An 18,854-nucleotide genomic window follows, 5' to 3' on the forward strand; every position below is an offset into this window, starting at 1 on the left:
GGACAGTGCATGGAACTAAATGTATAAACTTCAAATTAAAACAAACTATTTTGTACAAAACTTTAGGTTGGGGTCATGACATGTTAGGAAGTGTTATTAATTCTATCATGTCTATAATACTCTCACTTTATTTCAGGAATGGACTACATCAAGCAGCACATGGAAGAACCCTCCCTGCAGCTATGTGATGCCACCAGGTCCAGTTCATCTGATGAAGAGGACTTCTTCTTCATCATCTCAAACCCGTGACAGCAGCAAACAGCTGGATGGAGACGTGGATCACGTTGACTTGCTGAAATGCTTCCCAACTGTGTGCTGCTGTCTGTGAAGCTAGACACACTCTACCTGCATCAGGGCCTGTGAAGCTAGACACACTCTACCTGCATCAGGGCCTGTGAAGCTAGACACACTCTACCTGCACCATCAGGGCCTGTGAAGCTAGACACACTCTACCTGCATCAGGGCCTGTGAACGGCTCTTCAGCATCGCAGGACTCGTCTTCAGTCCAAGAAGAGCGACACTGAAATCTGTCCATTTTGAAAATCAACTTCTTTTGAAGATGATCAATACATTTTTCACTTTCAAGTGATGATTCTGGTTGTTACTTTTGGTTCTGCTTTTTTCTGTGTTAATCGTGTTTTTATATTTTAGTAATTTCATAGTATTCATATATTGCTAAGTTCATCCTAGCTCATACTCCTTGTTCATGGCGGCCACAGCACCCAAACAAATAAACTTTATAATTCTCAAAATTCTGACCCTTTGTTTTTTTTATTAACAGCATTTACTTTTACTTTTACTTTCAATACTTAAGTACATTTAATATCAGAAAATTACTTTTGATACTTAAGTACAAAAAAAATCAGATACTTTAATACTTTTACTCAAGTAGTATTCTCATAGGTGACTTTTACTTTTACTTGAGTAATTTTCCAGTCAAGTATCTTTACTTTTACTCAAGTATGACTTTTGGGTACTTTATACACCACTGGGAAATACACAAAATCGTGAAATACAAAAATAATTTGGTTCTATTTTGTCTGATGCCTTTCTGATTGAGAAACAATAGATAGTATTGGTGCTGTAGTTGATGGATATGAATTGATAAAAGCAAACTGTTAACACATGTACTTTTCTCTGATCTTGAGAATTCACATTAATCTTTTATTTAAGAGTGAATTTATGACACATCTTCAGAAACATGTGCTTCAGATATAAATCACATTCATCTTGCAACCATTCCGCAAAGCATTACACATATTTAACACTTGGGAAAGTGTTTCCTCACTTGTTCTAAAGTTGTTGAAATTGAAAACTGGTGGATTTTAAATGTCAGCAAACTTTTACCTTTGTTCAATTACTTAAGCTGTAGTTCTAATGCAGACACACATGGGGGCGCTGTTCTGTCTGGTTCATGAAATCATGCATTGTGTGTTTCTTTACGTCAATATTCCCAATGAAATTAATATATCCACAAAGTGCGATAGTGTCGTGGCCTATGCAGAAAAAAGTGCGACCGTTATACAGTCTATGGTGCATCATGGTTAGCAGGTCAAAAGCTGCAAAAGGGATCGCAAGCATGCACTAACCTACATACAGCAGGCTAACGTAAATACGTAGACGCACGTAGGGATAGCCCCATTCCTTCTCTTGTATGACCTTCAACCTTATTACGTATGAGGTCACTTGGGAATCCCCATTGAAGGAAATGCCGATGACACATTGATATGTGTCATCGGCATTTATTAGCGATCAAGCGATGAGGCTTTTCCCAATAAATGACTTCTTAAAACCCTAGAACAGTAACGTTAGGTCATTTTTACGAACAAGATTGTGATCAAGTTCATTTTATTGCGTTGCTTTTGTGTCCTTGCGAGTGTATCTTCAGCCTGCCCACTGACGTTGTAACACCTTGTTCTGTGTCTTGTTCTGTGTCTCCTCTGTTTCTTCTCTGTCGGCGTTTATAAATTCCAAGAACACTGAGTCCAGACTTGTGTTCTTTTGGGTGTTTGGTCTTGGGAGTCCAGACTCCAAAGGACGGGAGGACGGTCTTTCTGCGATTGGAACAGCAGCTGACTTGATGACATCTCCACATCAGCTGTTGAGCAGAACCTCAAATCTCCGCCACATATTTTTATTAGGCTGCATCATAACAAACCGACCACAGATTTGATGAAACTACTAAATTCTCGCCTGAAAACATTCTAAAATTACATTCCGTGACTCAACAGCAGTAGTATTTATAAAAAAGTCAACTGTCAATTTTTTATTTTCTCCTCCGGCATCCAGCCAGAGTACGCACAAGTCTCCTCTGATACATCCTCCGGAAAGTGGGAGGATCAAGTCACATCCGGGCATTTTAACCGTGCATTGCGAGAAGCGGACTTTGAATTGGAACATGTACTCGGGCTGCCACTGATGACGTTTCACGAGTCCACAAGTACAGAGAAGAACGGACAAGAACGCATATTGAGAAACGGCTTGAGAAACGCTGCGTGTCTCCTCTGTCTCCTTGATTGTTTCATTCCCTGCACCTGCCCTCAGCAACTCTCGTCTCGTTAGTGTCTCATGCCGTACACCTGTGTTTCCCCCCCGATATATTGTTCCAGTCTTTCCCTTGTCTCCTGCTGGATTGTTGTCTTTAGTTCTGTCTTGTGTTTTTTGTGCCACGCTCTCCAGCATTATTAGTGTGTATTCCTGACCTGCCTGTTCTGACCCTGCATGCCTGCCCGCCCCTATTTGGCCTTGTTTGCTTATTGGAACCGTTTGCCTTATTAAAGAGTTTTTCTTATTCACATTGAGTCCTGTCGTGTTCCTCTGTGCATGAGCTCCTGCCACCCGTGACAGACATCATCGAAGGTGTCTCCCTGATCCAATCTCTGTTTTGTCTAACAAACGGTTATCGGGTGATTTTCCCCTGACGTTATTGATAGAGGTTAACATATTCTCGGGTACATATTACCATTGCTGGGAGACAGTCCCTTCCCCGGACAAGGCTCACATGTCTCAGAAACGGATGGGTTGAAAAACAAGTTCATAGCTCTATTATCTCTCAGGACATCGCCGGATGGTGGGAAGAGCACTTAGAGGAACTTCTAAATCCGGACAACATGTCCCTTCTAGAGGGGGCAGTGCCTGTAGACTTGGGGGGAGTCGCACCAATATCCCTGGCAGAGGCCGCTAAGGTTGTTAAAAAGGTCCTTGGCGGCAAGGCGCGAGGTATGGATGAGATCTGCCCTGAGATGCTGAAGACGCTGGACATTGTTGGGCTGTCTTGGCTGACACGCCTCTTCAATGTCGCATGTGGGTCAGGAACAGCGCCCTTGGACTGTGAGGAGCTCGGACATCAGGAGGGAGCTTGGAGTCAAGCCGCTACTCCTTCGCGTCGAAAGGAGTCAGCTGCGGTGGTTAGGGCATCTAATTCGGATGCCTCCTGGACGCCTCCCTTTAGAGGTTTTCCAGGCACGTCCAACTGGGAGAAGACCCCGGGGAAGATCAAGGACACACTGGAGGGATTATATCTCCCGGCTGGCCTGTGAAAGCCTCAGGATCCCCCAGAATGAGCTGGAAAATGTTGCGGGTGAGAGGGAAGTCTGGGTCAGCCTGCTGGGTCTGCTGCCCCTGTGACTCGACCCCGGATTAAGCGGATGAAAAAAATGGATTCCAAAACTGATGCATTGCAAACAAACGTCCATCATTTTATGAGATGGAGTAGTCAGCGATGAGCCAACATGTTATTCATTTGTATTGATCTCACAGGTGCAAGAGCAGAGGAATAAAAAGAAGTTCTCAATCACGATATATATATATATACAGGATCACTGTTTTGTTGGTACAAATGTGGAAGTAACTTTCACAAACTCAAAGACACTATTCAGAGAAAAAAATAGGACTAATAACGTCACTGTCTGTCAGAGATTCTGTTTCTTGAATGAATATTCTGTTGCTGCAGGATAATACATCATTTGCCAAGTAATTTAAGGAAATCCATATTACACTGTTGTAAAATATTTGTAATGTGTCATTTAAGTTTGAGACAATTCTTACTTTTTTTAAGTGCTTTGTAATTTATTAAAGCATTGATCTTTTTTTAACAGAATCAGGGAGAAGTTATGTATCAAAGAAACTGATTTGTGTTGCTTCCTTTCTTATTCTCTTTTACAAAAAAGAGCAAACAGACCGAGGCAACAATTATCAAAGAACACAAAGCCAAGAAAATGGCTCAGAGTTTTGTCTTTAATTTGCCCAATTAAGTTCTGAGTTCAGACGCTGTCTGAAAGAAATCGATGAACCATTGTTTAAATGACACAAAGGTCAATTCTATTGTAAATCCCCTTTACATAATGTTATAGTCATTTTAAGAGTTGTGGCACACGGCGGGTGCCCCGTGACTGAGAAATAATAATTCCACTGTCCACACCCAATTTACAACCAAATGCAAAGTCGGTTTAGATCAATCGGGTCCATGAGGGCAGGGCGGGGGTCTGGCAGGATCGGGGTATTCAGACAGGCGAGGATCAGGCAGCCAGAAGCGTTCCAAAACAGAGTTCTCTCCAGTCGCTTGGGGCCCAGTAGCCTTACTTCCTAATCGTCTCTGTTCTGTTCTCGTCTTCGTCTCTCCACTCTCCTCTCTTGTGGGCTTCTGTCCTTTCTTTTATCTGTAACGCCCCGTGGTGATTGGTTGCCGGCCCGTGCTCCCATCACCCCAGGTGTTTCCACTTTGTTGCCTGCCGGTCTGGCTGTCGGGGCCCGTTGGCTCTCTCTCTCTGGGTGTGGGGAAGTACAGGGAACAGTCGGTATTTACCGTCCCTGACTTCCCCTCGTGGTCTCGTCCGGGGCTGGCTGCCACAGAGTATACATATGTTGCATTTACATCCTTTAGTGTGAAAGAGTGCATTCAATCTAAAAAAATGTAATTCTATCTAGTCCATCACTTGTAGGAGAGAGAAAGTTAATGTTTTATTGAGTAGAAATCGTGTTGTATCCCAAATCCATACATATACAAAACACTTATATCTAATAAAAATCTAAGTATATTGTCTCAGACAGCCTACAGCTCTCCTCTCATAATAATCGATGCATGTTTTTCTCTTGTACTCAGTAGTGGGCAGAGTCCTTTTTACAGAGGCAGCAGACTTGTCACCTCTTCATTGGTTGGCCAGCAAAGTGAACATAAGAGATAGGAGAGACCAATTTCAATTAAAACAAGCTTTAAAGGATTCACATTGGAGCCCGACTCGCCTGCACATCACTTGTCACTCAGCTGACGCTGTCTTCACATCTAATAATAGTCATGTGATTACTCAATCCATTTTCAAAGTTGCTTTGAAGCTGTTCTGTCGAGCAAAGTGCAATTTTCTGAATTGCTTTTACAATTCAGCCTCCAGCGTTAATATAAAGGAACAAGCCATTTTGTATGATGCCTCTCAGGAAAACTTGAGGCTATTTTTCGTAATATCTCATAAGGATTCATATGTATGCTGGTGGAACATCAAAGAGTAGAAATGAGTGTACAACTCATAAGTAGGCTCCAGAGTACTGTTCCTTTCTATACTACAATTAAAAAGTGTCAGAAAGAAAAATAGAGCCGTTCTTTTTAGTATTAAAATTACACGGAAATTCTGCTTTTCTTTTCAGCTTAAAGAGAGCTAGACTCTCATTACTTTATCTGGTATCGGTTTTACAAAAAGATTGATTATGAAAACATACATTTATTATAATGTCATTATTACTTGGTGCTTTGGCATTATTGGGCATGTTACATTCATACCAAGAAAGTATATTACATTTAATTGAATGACAAATAGTATTGCCTGCATGTTTCAGGACAGTCTCCTGCGTCAGTGTGGAGAGGCCTGCAGGACATCACCAACTATAGTGCAGTACAAAACTGTTTGTTTTGTACTGCACCGTTTTGTTTTTGTTTTGTATTGTATTGTGTTGTAATGTATATTTTGTGTAAGCATACTGAGAGTCACTAAACCAAGCCAAATTCCTTGTTTGTGCAAACTTACTTGGCCAATAAAACCTGATTCTGATTCTGATTTCTTGTCAATTTACTAGTTGTTTTAGGAAAGACAGTTCTGAAAGTAGAACAATTTTGAAGTCATGTGGATTGCAAAATGTTAGCGAAGGAATAATGACACCTTAAACGTTTGGAATGGTTCCCTACAATCCTCCCTTTTTACGATGCAATTGTGTGTGCCACAGGGTCACGGTCATGCAGGGAAATGAAGGCTGGATGTACGACACAATAAAAGTGCGTAGTACCCCTCTGCAACCAAAACTGGCAGAGGATCGGGTTTTGTTTCCCCTGGTAGATATAGGGAGCCATCCCAAGTTAAGGTGGAAATAATTGATGTTGGAACAACCAGAGTAACTATGGAAAGAAATTCAAACCGAAATTAAAACCAAGCGTCAACCTTTTGTGCTGTGAAATGTTAGCGCTGAAGTGTCCGAGACGTCAGTTCTTCAAATGGCTTCAAATGGTCTTCAAATGGTCATGTTAGCAAGACTGTGAAATTGTTTCGTATCAAAAGATGGCCCCAGTTGTTCGTCATGTTGACTCAGCCAAGCTGACACTTTGCTTTTTGTGTTTCTGATTGCAATTATCCATGTGGCAACGTCTTTGGACAGTTTTTAAATGAGGCTCATTTGCATACATAAAAAGGCCCCATTTAAAAGTGTGAAAATAGCACAGTAACACAAATATGTGTTTCGCTTTGCAGAGCAGTAACAGGTGCATTACACCCTTTTTCAGGTGCTTTGAGAATTTAAAAAACACACACCATGCCGTTAAAAAAAATGCAATGCAAATCAAAACAAATGAGACTGATATCATTGTGACATCGACTGACAGACAGGCAGACAGAATGACATACAGGCAAAGAGAAATACTCAAACAGAGAAATGCACACACTCATTCAGGAGGACAGAGTACACTGACATACAACTGCCCTCCTGTGGTCATTTCTAGAAATACAGTTTGTACCCTAACAAGAGAGTAGTTCCTTAACGTTCCTAATATAACATACTGTGTGTGTACATTTTATTGACATTACACATTTTCTAATTTCCTTTATTGTAAAGCTCTTTGTGCTGCATTTCTTGTCTGACAGGTGCTATATACCTAAATAATCATCATTATTAATATAATAAAGCATTGATTTGATCTATTTATTATCTAACTTAAATAGATAACCCGTCCAGTGTATTCATCTCTTTATCTCTTGTGTTGTTTTATGTCTTGTAAGTTTTTCATTACACAAAGTTATTTGTCAGGTTACTTTTTTCAAAAAAGTAAGTCAATGTGGCCACTCTAAACTGACACTAGTTGTTTTGATGAACGATGAAGTGATTAGAGCCTTCACTAGATTAGATTTGCCTTTACTGTCTCCCTTAGGATCCTATCATGTACAATCACACTACAATTAAACAGCAATAGCACACAGACATATGCAGAGGACATATTGCACAGATTACAGACACTAAGGCATTGGAGATTCTCACACACACACACACATACACATATCTCGATCTTCCTTTATAACAGCATCTCATATACAAATAATGAGAATTGTTTTATAAATTAGTGAAATGACCCAAAGAACTTTGGCGCTCTTATTTTGAAATTACCTCATAAAATTGAATCCTTGTCCATCATTTGAATAATTGTGTTAATCTGTTGCATAAACTTGAATTAGCTGTTGCTGATGTGATGCCCCGATTTATTTACCCATCAGCAGATGTTTCAGCAGATGAGGTTAAGTAATGATGGGAAGGAGATTGTCAAACATGCCCCACTTCTAATGTTCCTGACCAGCAGTTGAGGGCTTTCCTTTCAACCGTCAGCCGTTTGCCGGTGTACAGGAGTCTGTGCTGCTGGCCTGCTGCCCAGCTACAGAAGACTTTGGTCTCTGGAAAGCACTTTGTGCAGCGAAGCTTACAATCAGATGGCTATCAGCTTGCTCACAACATTCAAACATGAATCAAGAGAGGTTACACCTCTGCTGTGTATCATTAGCGGTCATCTTCACTTTTGATCGAAATACTGGAGGTATCTGTCCATCCATTATCAAGCCATAGGCAGCAGTCGATTTACTAGGGATGCCAAATCGAACCATAAAAAGCAATCAAACCAGGGGCTTGTTGAACGGTTGCACCACTATTAAGTACAGGCTGCTGACTGTGTGATGAGGTGCCAGAACATAGGCCAACTTGACCCTGAAGTAGCATTTGTTTCATGTACAATTTGTATTATGGACTCATATAATATAGAAGTATCATTAAAGGGTACCTGTAGTGCAAAACAACAACGTGCTACATCCATTCGGCGCATCAAATAAATCATATTTACCCCGCTGCTATTGTCAACAAGTCACGCATAGCCCGAGGATTTACATTTATTTGTCAAAATTCCGAATCCGTGGGCGCAGCCATTTTGCTAGTTATTTACTCCAGCTCAAAGCTAACTATGACGTAGGAACGTTGAAAGGAATTCAGCCAATCCGGAGCCACTTCTACACGCGAATATTAGTAATAATCACACCAACTCTGGTGATCGCAAATTAGCCTACATGAAGCAACTGGCTAATTTACCGATGTGACAGTTGTCCCTCGGGTGCAGGCCCCCGAACATGTCGGCCGAACATTGCATCAATGAAAGACATCTCCAGCGCTGGCTTATGCGCGATGTAGCTATCAAGCTCACGCTTTTGTGTGAAGCAGATGAGGTCTAATGACACTATATCATCGGACATAAGTTTGTGCTCTTTACAACAAATGCACTCTATGTCTGTTTTTTGTGGCACACATTTCCCACAACTGCACCAAACGTCCGCCGACTTGCGTGCACGGTCCGCACGGTGAAGCATCTGGACCGGCGGTCCTTCGGCATCAACTTCATCTGAATCATCGCTATCATCGCTGTCACAATTCACTAAATGGGGATAGTCTGCTTTTAAAGGTTCAAACAAGTATCCAGTTGCTGAATCTGACAATCTTTCATCGTCCATATTCTCAATCTCTCAGCATTTGTTTGCGAGCGCTCGACGTTGTTTATATTGGTATCTGAACACATCCGCTGTGGCTGGCTGTCGATCTATCAACGTTCCGACGTCACACCACCCGCGACATATTCAAGCTCCAGTGCAATGTCGCATGTCGGATTTGAGCACTTTGAACAGCCTAAACTACGTATTGTTATTGAATACTGGACCGTCAGTGCATGAATACACTTTAGAAACACATTATCTTTTGCTCTGGCTACATAGTGATTTGCACTACAGGTACCCTTTAATCAATATATCTCTTTCTATACTTTGGAATTCAAGCACATTTTAAATAGTTTTTTTCCTCCCCAATGCGCAAAACAAATCAACACAGTGACCAAAAAGCTGCAATACAAACCGAACCGCATGTCCCCTGAGATAAACTTAGAATAGCACAAAGACTGGACACAGGATCAGGGAAATTTAGATTTTATACTTTCTTTTTTTGCAAATTAAAGATAGAAGATATCATGTGTTATTGGCTGTGTCTAGAAGTCCTGGCTCCTGCCCCCTTGCTCTTGCTTCCTGCATCCAGCCCCTGGCCTGGACCCGCCCTCCTTCCCATTGGAACGCCATGGCGGCAGGGCGCCTCCTTCTTTGTGGCTCCAGCCTCAAGGGCCTGGCCTCATTGGTCCGGTCTCTTTCGCGATGCCTCCTGCCTCCTTGGCGATGCCTCCTGCCGTTAGCTCTCACTTCATATTTGCCCTGCACATAAGAAGATCTCAATCTTCTCCTCTATCACTCAACAAGAAAGCAATTGTGTATTTCCCAAAAAGTCAAATATTATTTTAAGTCATTTGCATTTCATATGCAAAGCAGTTATCTTAATTAACTTTTTTCTAGATCATATTCTTTTTTTCTTCTGTCCACCTAACATTGAGCACAATTAAATCCATCTCTAGGATGTCCATGTTGCACTATATGACAACATCTTTATAATTTGAATAAAAATGTATATTTCATGACTTTGGAGCCCCCGTTGTTATTTCATTAGAGCTGCTTTCCTGAACTAATTCCATTAACATTATTAAACACATTCATTCAGATTTCCAATTTATTTCAACACAGCTCATGATAACTGAGGAATTCCTCATTTCACCTGACACCGAGGTGACTGCTGTTTACCCAAATCATTTCAACCTTTTCTGCTTTTGATACTGTTGATTGAATTCTGCTCATTCGCTTGGTAAATTGGTTTTCGGCTCACATATAACATTCTAAATCGTATTAAACTGCATTTTTGGTTAAGAATGAGGGTACTTCATCCCACACCAGCATCGGCATGGTGTTCCCCGAGGATCAATGGTTGGTCGTCACCTCCAGTCCGTGGTTAGCACCGTAATCAGCACAAGGTGTTTTCCTGCCTTATGCTGCCAGAACAGAACATTGCTCTATCCCTAAAAGCTTAAGGATTAAATGCTTATAAATACAACTATATATAGACCTCACTGTTAGTCCTATAAGTCTCTAGTTCTACATAATATTTGACCATTTCACCACTGGACGTCTTACTGTGTGACCCTGGCTTGAACGTAGCTCTCAGGAAAATTCTTTGGAAATGCAAGCAATGGCATTCTTCATGTTCAGGACACATTCCCTACAACTCCCCTTTTCTGAGCATAATTCAGGGGATGGATATCAGACAAAGGGGCTGTTACACAACATCGGACCCCTGCAGTAAAATCAGCTCGGCAGTTGGTCAGGGTTGTTGAGCTGCATGCGCCCGCTGAGAGGACTCGTTGTGCACATGCTGAGTGGAACATGTTGCATGTAAACCGGACTAGCCATGGTTCGGGGAACATCGGGGTTGAGACATTTCTGAGGAATTAATCAAATTATATTTAAGTATCATTAAGAAACGTCCACTGATAATTCATTGAAAAAAGATCTTTCATCTTTTTTGTACATGAGTTTACAAATTGAGGTAAAAATTTGAACACGATGTGAAGAGATTTAATTTGCCAGTTAAAAGTTGAGCTCTCAAGGATCATAGAAATGTATCTGGATGTTCATTGAATATTAATTCAAATTGGACAAATATACTGTTCTATAATATATATTGAGGGAAGGATATACTACTCATCATCAGACAACACATTCAATGTGTGTCTCTATATTTGATCATTATTTTCTTCAAAGGCCTTACAAACTATTTTCTTCTATCTTACTATGGTTGATGTGGTCCTTCATGATCACAACATTTTCTGCCAAAATTACAAAAAATGTTGTTGCACGCAAAGAGTTTAGCAACATTTGAATCATAATTTAAACGACAATCAAGGGGTCATTTTTATCAATCAATCAGGTCGGATCAAATATAGTTGTGATAAAGGATTAGCTGAAAAGGGGAACGTTAATTAAGTACGTACACCTTAACAGAGGGGCTTTGCTTTGTGCTTATTTAGTCATGAGCATTAATGTCAAACGGATATACTTAGGATTTTAACCCAAGTTTTCATGTTCTTTATTCACAATATAAATTTTTTTTTAAATCAGCAGTGTTTGAATTACCACCTCATGCATTTTTTGTGAAGTTGAAATTAAAAGAAAACATATACTGAAGTAATGCCTATCAGTTAAATGTCATCACACCCAGTTGTGTGTGTGTGTTCTTGTATGAGACAGTTACTACAGGCAGTGTCTGCTGCAGAGGTCAACCTTCCACCACCCATGATGAGTCACTCCTCCCCAAGCCTGATTTCATTTACCGGCTCACGTGTCTCACTTTCCCTCCCCGGGAATGTGTGAGAGGAAACGTTATCTCAACTCAATCAAGCGCTTTGTATTAGATCATCAAAGTATTATCAGCTCGGCGCTCCAGACACGACTACCCTGCACTATATTGTATTAAAGGCTTGAACAAGCTACTTATGTCTTGATCTGCTGCATTATGTTAGTAATGATGGATTTAGATGCTGAAGGTGAAATACTAATTGCTCATTTGATCATTTATTTATCATTGAGAGAAAAGTGAATGATAATCATGTTCAATTGTGGTGTAAAGTGATAGCTGTGTAGCTCCAGAGGACTGAAGAGACTGAAGAGAAGACTGACAAGTGTTTCAATGATAAATGTCAGAAATGCTCTCTGGTACATGTCAACATGCTGACAGATACGGCTGCTGGACCTGTGACTCCGATTCTAAATGGTTTATAAACCTACAGATCAAAGAGCACCTGACTACAAGTCAAAGTGTGGCCTTTAGTGAACGTCTGAAATGTGAAGAGAAAATGGATGAATGGAAGAAAATAAACTAAATGTGCAATATCTGGCAGGAGTATACAAAGGGTGTTGAAGTTCTAAAGGATTTCCACCTCCATGCTGTATGCAAAGTGCTGTTCGTTGAAGCACAGAAAAGCACCAGTAAGATGAGCCATTAAAAGGCCCCATGTGCTACTGAACTTTGCACTTTCCATGCAAAGGGTTGAATTGTGGTAGCTGTGTACACACCTCAACCTTATTTGTAAAACTGTTGAGCTGTAGCACACAGCAGGGGGTCCTTGAGTCTTTGCAGGGGAGCTTGACGAAGGCAAAAGGCCATCAGCAAAGGGATAGTTGGCATTCTTGATCAGTTAACACATTGCTTATTAAATATATTGGACGAAAAGGCTCATTGGGCACCTTAGTTTGTTTTACTGACTTCACATTCCAGACCCCCCGTGAAAATGCTGTAGTAGAACATTGAAAGTCATTGTCAGGTTGAGAAAGCCTGTAAGAGTCCAGGCGATCCATCTGGAAAGAGGAAGTGGGCTGCCGTAAAATAGCAAAAAGAAAGTACCTGAACACAGTCACTACATATTTGTTCAAAGTTAAGGCCTGACTGTGTCATGTGGTTTCACATTTAAAGGTTCAACATTTGTGGATGCTCATTTCCTTTTGTGCTCAGTTAGATGAGAAGATTGATACAACTCTTAGGTCTATAAGCTAAATGATATTATGTTTGTTTAATCCATAAAGAACCCGAGGGGTTACAATTGTAAATCGCTGCTAAAATGTTGCCAGGCAACCAGTGGAGCCTCCAAGAATTAACTTATGTCGGCAAAAAAATAATCTGGTACATGTGTAACTCCCAATATGATTTGGTTGCCTTCCAGACTTTATGCTAAACTAAGTTAGCTCATATTATGGTCCAAACATGAGTGATATTGACCTCCTCATCTGTCTCTCAAACAGTTAGTATATTTCCTTAAATGTAAAACTATTCCTTAAAATTTTGATAATATATTGTTATGTTATATTTGCTAAATAACAATATTGCTGTGAACAGACAGACACATAGCAAAACATGAACATTTAAACATCTGATCACTATGAACACATAAAATGAGCAAAACCATATTAATATCAGAGGAACGTGACCCTTTGTTTCTCCCCTTGTCACGGCGTGATTAGCATGAACCCAACAGCACAACTCAGGAGACAGACCTTCAAATAATGATCTTTACTCAGAGAATAATCAGGAACAGAACACTAAGAAATATATCGACACAATATGTGCCACACAAGGGCTTAGGCTGGAAAACACAAGACAATCTGGCAGAGGACACAAGTGAGGGGACCTAGGTAGACAGAGACTAACGAGGGAATAGGCAACAGGTGAGACGGGCATGAGGACCAGGTGAAGGGAACGAGGGATTGACTCGGGAGTGATCAGATGCAGGTGAGAGAACAGGTGAAGGGAGTTGGACTAACGAGATGGGAAGCAGGATCTGGAAAGACATGACAGTGAAACAGGCGGACAGGATGAAAACAACGAATAAAGGAAGGTGTGAAGCTGAACTGTTACACCCCTTCCCCTTCTCTGAACCGTCTCTGCCTTTGTCGAGGTTTACAGGACAGAAGCAGCATGAGACCGATTGATGACTGTTAGCCTATGTTGGGAAATTAAAAGATTTTCATGGACTGGAGTGTCATCAGGTCCTTCTTTAAATAGATCGTAGTTAATCAGTTGAAATATAATACTACTATTTGTGTAAAATCACATTTTACGAGAAATTGTAGTTTATGCTTGTTCATTTTTATGTCTGACAAAGTGCTGTCATAGTGTAAATCTCACCCTTTTTATTTCTTTGTCTCTGAACTTGCTGACCTCTTAGACATTATATCCTATTTAAGTTGCTTACTTAGTCATTAAATAAAGTGTGCCTGTATTTAAAAGGGACAGAACATGATATTGGGTTACTGGTTATTTCCTCTTGAAAACTTGCTGCCAGGAAACAACCTTCAGTTGATGTTTTAAACGTGACCTGAAGCTATGACATATACATATGTTAAAATATATTTATGTTTGTAGTTTCTCCTAAAATGTGAATTCATTTTGGTATATCTCTAACCTTTAACATCAGATGCCATATTGCTTGTAGACATATGAAGATTGGTTGCACGGTATACTTTCATGTCGGTTGTGTTTCCTTGAAGCCAGAGACACTCTGATACCTGCAGGCAGCGGCTTCAGAGATCTACACAACAAATCAGAGAGAAGCTCAGCTCAGAAACATCGGGGGAAAGATCCACAGACTGGGATTTATGAATAAAACGGATTAAAAACTGAAAATCCAAACTATTCAGGATGACAGCTGGTGACCTCATAGTTTGATCTGTTTTCTTTTTTTAAAGCCTGAGGTAGTTTCTGAGGAACCTTAAGGAGTTTCAGTGATACTGTATTTCCTTGTTTACTCACCTCATTCTTCCACAAAGTGACTTTGGCTTTGAGCGTCCAGTCAGGGTCCAGGGGTTTAGTTACTATTTGACTAAAGGTTAAATGTGTTTACAGTGCTGGATGCACTGAGACCACCATCTCAGGAGCCGACACACGGAATTCAATCTGACTGAAATTCGATCTACTAAAATATTTGTATAAACCATCACATCCAGTTGCATGCTGGATAGTGGGTGAAATATTTTATTTGTATGTGAGTGATTCATGTGGCATTCATTAAAAATATGCAGGCCATATTCAAACACCAGTCAGACCAGCTAAATCACACATTCTCCAACGTTGAACCAGGTCCTCCATGGGAGCTTAAGTCTCCAGCAGAGATCACCAAACCTGGACGTGGAGTTGTACAGAACATTTCCTCATGTGACAAACCACTGTTTCTGTTCCAAAAGGTTGCAGAGTTCTGGTCTTTTGTCCCTCTCTATGTAATTGTATATTTCTTAGAGAGGGCGTTTCTATTGGCTGTTCTACGAAAGGGAAACTTAGAAACTCTCCACTGAGCGAGTGTGAATGAGCAAATTTCAAAATACAAGAAATATCTATCGCCATCTCTCTATTCTTTGCATTAACATATATTATTATAATTTGTCTCCATTAAATGGTATATTTGACACTGAACTAGTTCATCATTATTTCAGTGATAGTGTCCAAATGAGCATAAAATATCACTATGAACCTGATATTCTGTCTCTAACAATGGATACCCCCCCCAAAAAAATACAATTGTGGAGCACTGCACTCACAAACATTATCAGACATACCGCTCCCCTTGGGGCTTAGTCCCCGCTTTCTTTGAAACACCCCTGTTGTGGATGTAGCCTTAATGTTGCTGGGTACTTCTTAAAATGGCACAAAGGTATCTTTTGTGGCACAAATTGTGTAAAAAGCCTGTATTATTTCAAGACTTTATGAAAACGAATATACTCACGCAATATCGTGATTTAAGCAAAATGATTCCAAATGCATTTTCCTCAGTGTCATTAAAATGGAAAACCATCTTGTAAACTAATTATTTATCTGAAACTGAAAAGTGCTTTGCAAATGTCTTAGACGGATCATGTAGTGTCCCCGGAGCAGCACAAGCAGACGCATGAAGGCAGGTGACACATGTCAGGCTGCAGTACATTCTGGCTCGTGCTGGGAAGTGACCGCAGACTTGGACAAGGACCTGCCGGGGCCAGACTGCCCTGTCTTACTTTGTTAACCCAGGACTTGTTCCTGTCAGGTTCCACTTATACAAGAGTAGACGAGAGGGGGAGCCGGCACCAGCATACCTGCCACTTGCCCTCCCATGCTGCTGTCTTCGCCACACAGAAGGACATCTTCCTGACACTTAGCGGCAGAGGTTGAGGGGATTAAAAGAAGAATAGGGGTGTCTGCCGCCCAATGGTCAAGTTTACTAGAGCAGGACAGACACAAATTAAATGGAAATGGTCTCCTAGTTTCAGAAAGAAATTCCTCATAGAAACAAAAGGATAACATCTTAATGGCTTCTGTTAAATTAAAACAGTGACATTTGAGTCTCATTTGAGATGGTTTCAGAAATAGTTTTAGGCAACACATTAAATGTCACTTAAATTATTTGCAGCTAAAAGGACTTTAAGAAATGTGTTACAGCTTTATGATGAGTCAGGACAGAGGAAGCAGAAAAGCAAATTTAGATTTGGGATTGTCAGATGATGTAATCAGTAAAGAAAGCAGCCTTCATCCAGTCTATTATCATCCATCCACAGAATGTGAAAATCCAATCCAAATAGATCTATCTTCATCATCCCTTCTTACAAGGCATTAAAGTTACTGAAAATGAAATAAACATTTACATTTTCGACAAATGAAAGAATAATCACATTTCATGCTTTAATTAAAACCTTGTAGGACAAGGTTCAAACAAACAATACATGAATTACAAATGAGAGCTGATAAATATATATATATTTTGCTTTATATTGTTCAGACATGACTAAATACAAATATGTTTTACTTAAGGAATGAATTACACGATTAAGCAGACACGTTGTACATTTCTTTTTAATTCTTTGGTCATCACTGTGAATAGAAGCACATTTTGTGCATATCATTTTTTCCACTCTAAATCCACATTTTAAACATATTGCATATCGTTGCAAACAACCGTATCATACACGTCAAGTATTTGCCTAATGAATGAGTCTGTAATTTCATCAGGCTCGTGTACTTGAAGTGTAGTTAACCTCAAAACATTTCACCCAAAACAATATCACATTGTTTGGTATCCATGTTTTTCCTCTGTGGAGTCTTTCCACACATTTAAAGGAAGAGCAGCTCCATCTCCGCAGAGTCTCTGCCTCGGGAGACTTCAGTGTTACCTTTGGCCCAGTAACATAGTTATTTATCACTCACTGTAATCCATCCAGTCAAAACACACACAATGTGTAGAACATGTTCTCCTCTTCCAGCAGAGACTTACTAAAAGGAGTCTGTCCGTCTCCTGGCAAACACTGCCGACATGGTTTTCACTATGCCCCTGAACCCCAGAGGCCTCTTTGAGGTCAGCTTGGCGTCCTTCATCTTGTCCACCAGTCCGTGAAACAGCATGAGCACGCTGTGGTAGTTCTCGGCCGCCGACACCTCGTAGAAGTGGCAGTCCGTGTTGAGCGCCAGCAGCCGGCCTTCCTCGCTCAGGACTGTCCTCCTGTGGTGCAGGTCCCTCTTGTTACCCACAATCACGATGGGCACTTTATCTGCGCTCAGGTAGTCCTTCGTGGACTTGATGGCCTGAATGAGCCTGCTGACGGAGTTGAAACTGGCCCGGTCACAGATGCTGTAGACAAGGACGTAGCCGTCTGCCCATTGGACCTTCTTCTCAAAGAGGGAGGTCTCCACAGACAGATCCTGCAATAATAAGATCATTTAAGTTCATGGTGGGAAGTAACATTATACACTTCTACAGAAACTGATCTTAACTGCATGTATACTTCTACAACACTTTCAGACACAAATAATGTACTTTTACTGCACTACATCGTTAATTATTATAGTTTCTTTGCACATTAGGATTTTACACAGACAATTTTATAATCATCTTCTAAATTCAGAAAGAATAATTTATACAAAACTACCCAAAAGTAGAGTTTAACATAATGGAACACTTAGAAATTAATTACAGGCTATTCATTAGGCACATTTGATGTAACTGTATACTTAAATAACATTTTAAATGAAGAAACCACTTCAACTTTTAATACATTTGAGCAATATTAATAAGATAAGAAATCACTGATTGCAGCTGTCAGATAGTTATTATATCTCTCCTCACCTCAGAATAAGGTGAATCCCAAATATTGAGAGTGAATTCCCTCCCAAAACTGTGTCTGTAGATGGATTCTGCAAGATAAAAGTTTAGTTAATGGAAAGTTAGATGAAGCTGAAATGTTACATTGCACCGACGTCAGTAAAACAGAAACTTACCGATATCTCCATACTCTCCGATGAATCTCCGAGTTAAGAGACGCACAGTAATCGCTGGAAAACAACAATATGTAACGCATGTGCACCAGAAAGACATGCATATATATTCAGATAACTATTTCTCCGCTGCAGACATGTTCTTACCTGATTTCCCGACGCTTTCTGTGCCCATAACAACAATGTTGGCCTCCATGTCTGGAGAGACAGCTGAGTGGAGCCTCTGAGCTCCACCAGAGCGTCTTATAGGACACACAGGTGGGCGGGGCCAAGAAAAACACCCCAAACCACAACAGAGGCAGTTCTTTCACCCACGTGGTCTCGCACACTCGCCTGTCTACGGCAGGAACCCGCTGCAGGTGAATGAAAGTTGACAAACGTATATGAATATATATTTTCTTACATGCTTGTTTTTTGTTATAACTTTTTAGGAAAATCAGCAATGGAATAAAGTGCATCTACTCATGCAGGCCTACTTATCAACTCATTGTACTTTTTACATTTATCTGACAGCTACTTTGCACATTCTTTTTCAATTTAAATAATTTTACGCGCAAATAGAATAGAATATGATTAATTGTTTTATATTAAATTACAACAGCATATGAAATAGCTGCATCTCAATCAATCACAACATTATT

General features: G+C 40.4%; 1 protein-coding gene across 1 annotated transcript; it reads right to left on the minus strand.

Moving 5' to 3' along the window:
• Window positions 1-16,612: 16,612 nt before the first annotated feature.
• Window positions 16,613-18,460, minus strand: si:dkeyp-59c12.1 (Ras-related and estrogen-regulated growth inhibitor-like protein). Its single transcript, XM_056417129.1, has 4 exons — window positions 18,361-18,460; window positions 18,217-18,270; window positions 18,065-18,132; window positions 16,613-17,640 (listed from the first exon to the last, which is right to left on the minus strand). Exons 1-4 carry the CDS (start codon window positions 18,407-18,409, stop codon window positions 17,215-17,217), a joined length of 597 nt encoding a protein of 198 aa, XP_056273104.1. The 5' UTR covers window positions 18,410-18,460; the 3' UTR covers window positions 16,613-17,214.
• Between the last annotated feature and the right edge of the window lie 394 nt (window positions 18,461-18,854).

This window comes from Pseudoliparis swirei, chromosome 6, assembly GCF_029220125.1.
Source record: "Pseudoliparis swirei isolate HS2019 ecotype Mariana Trench chromosome 6, NWPU_hadal_v1, whole genome shotgun sequence".
Classification (NCBI taxonomy): domain Eukaryota; kingdom Metazoa; phylum Chordata; class Actinopteri; order Perciformes; family Liparidae; genus Pseudoliparis; species Pseudoliparis swirei.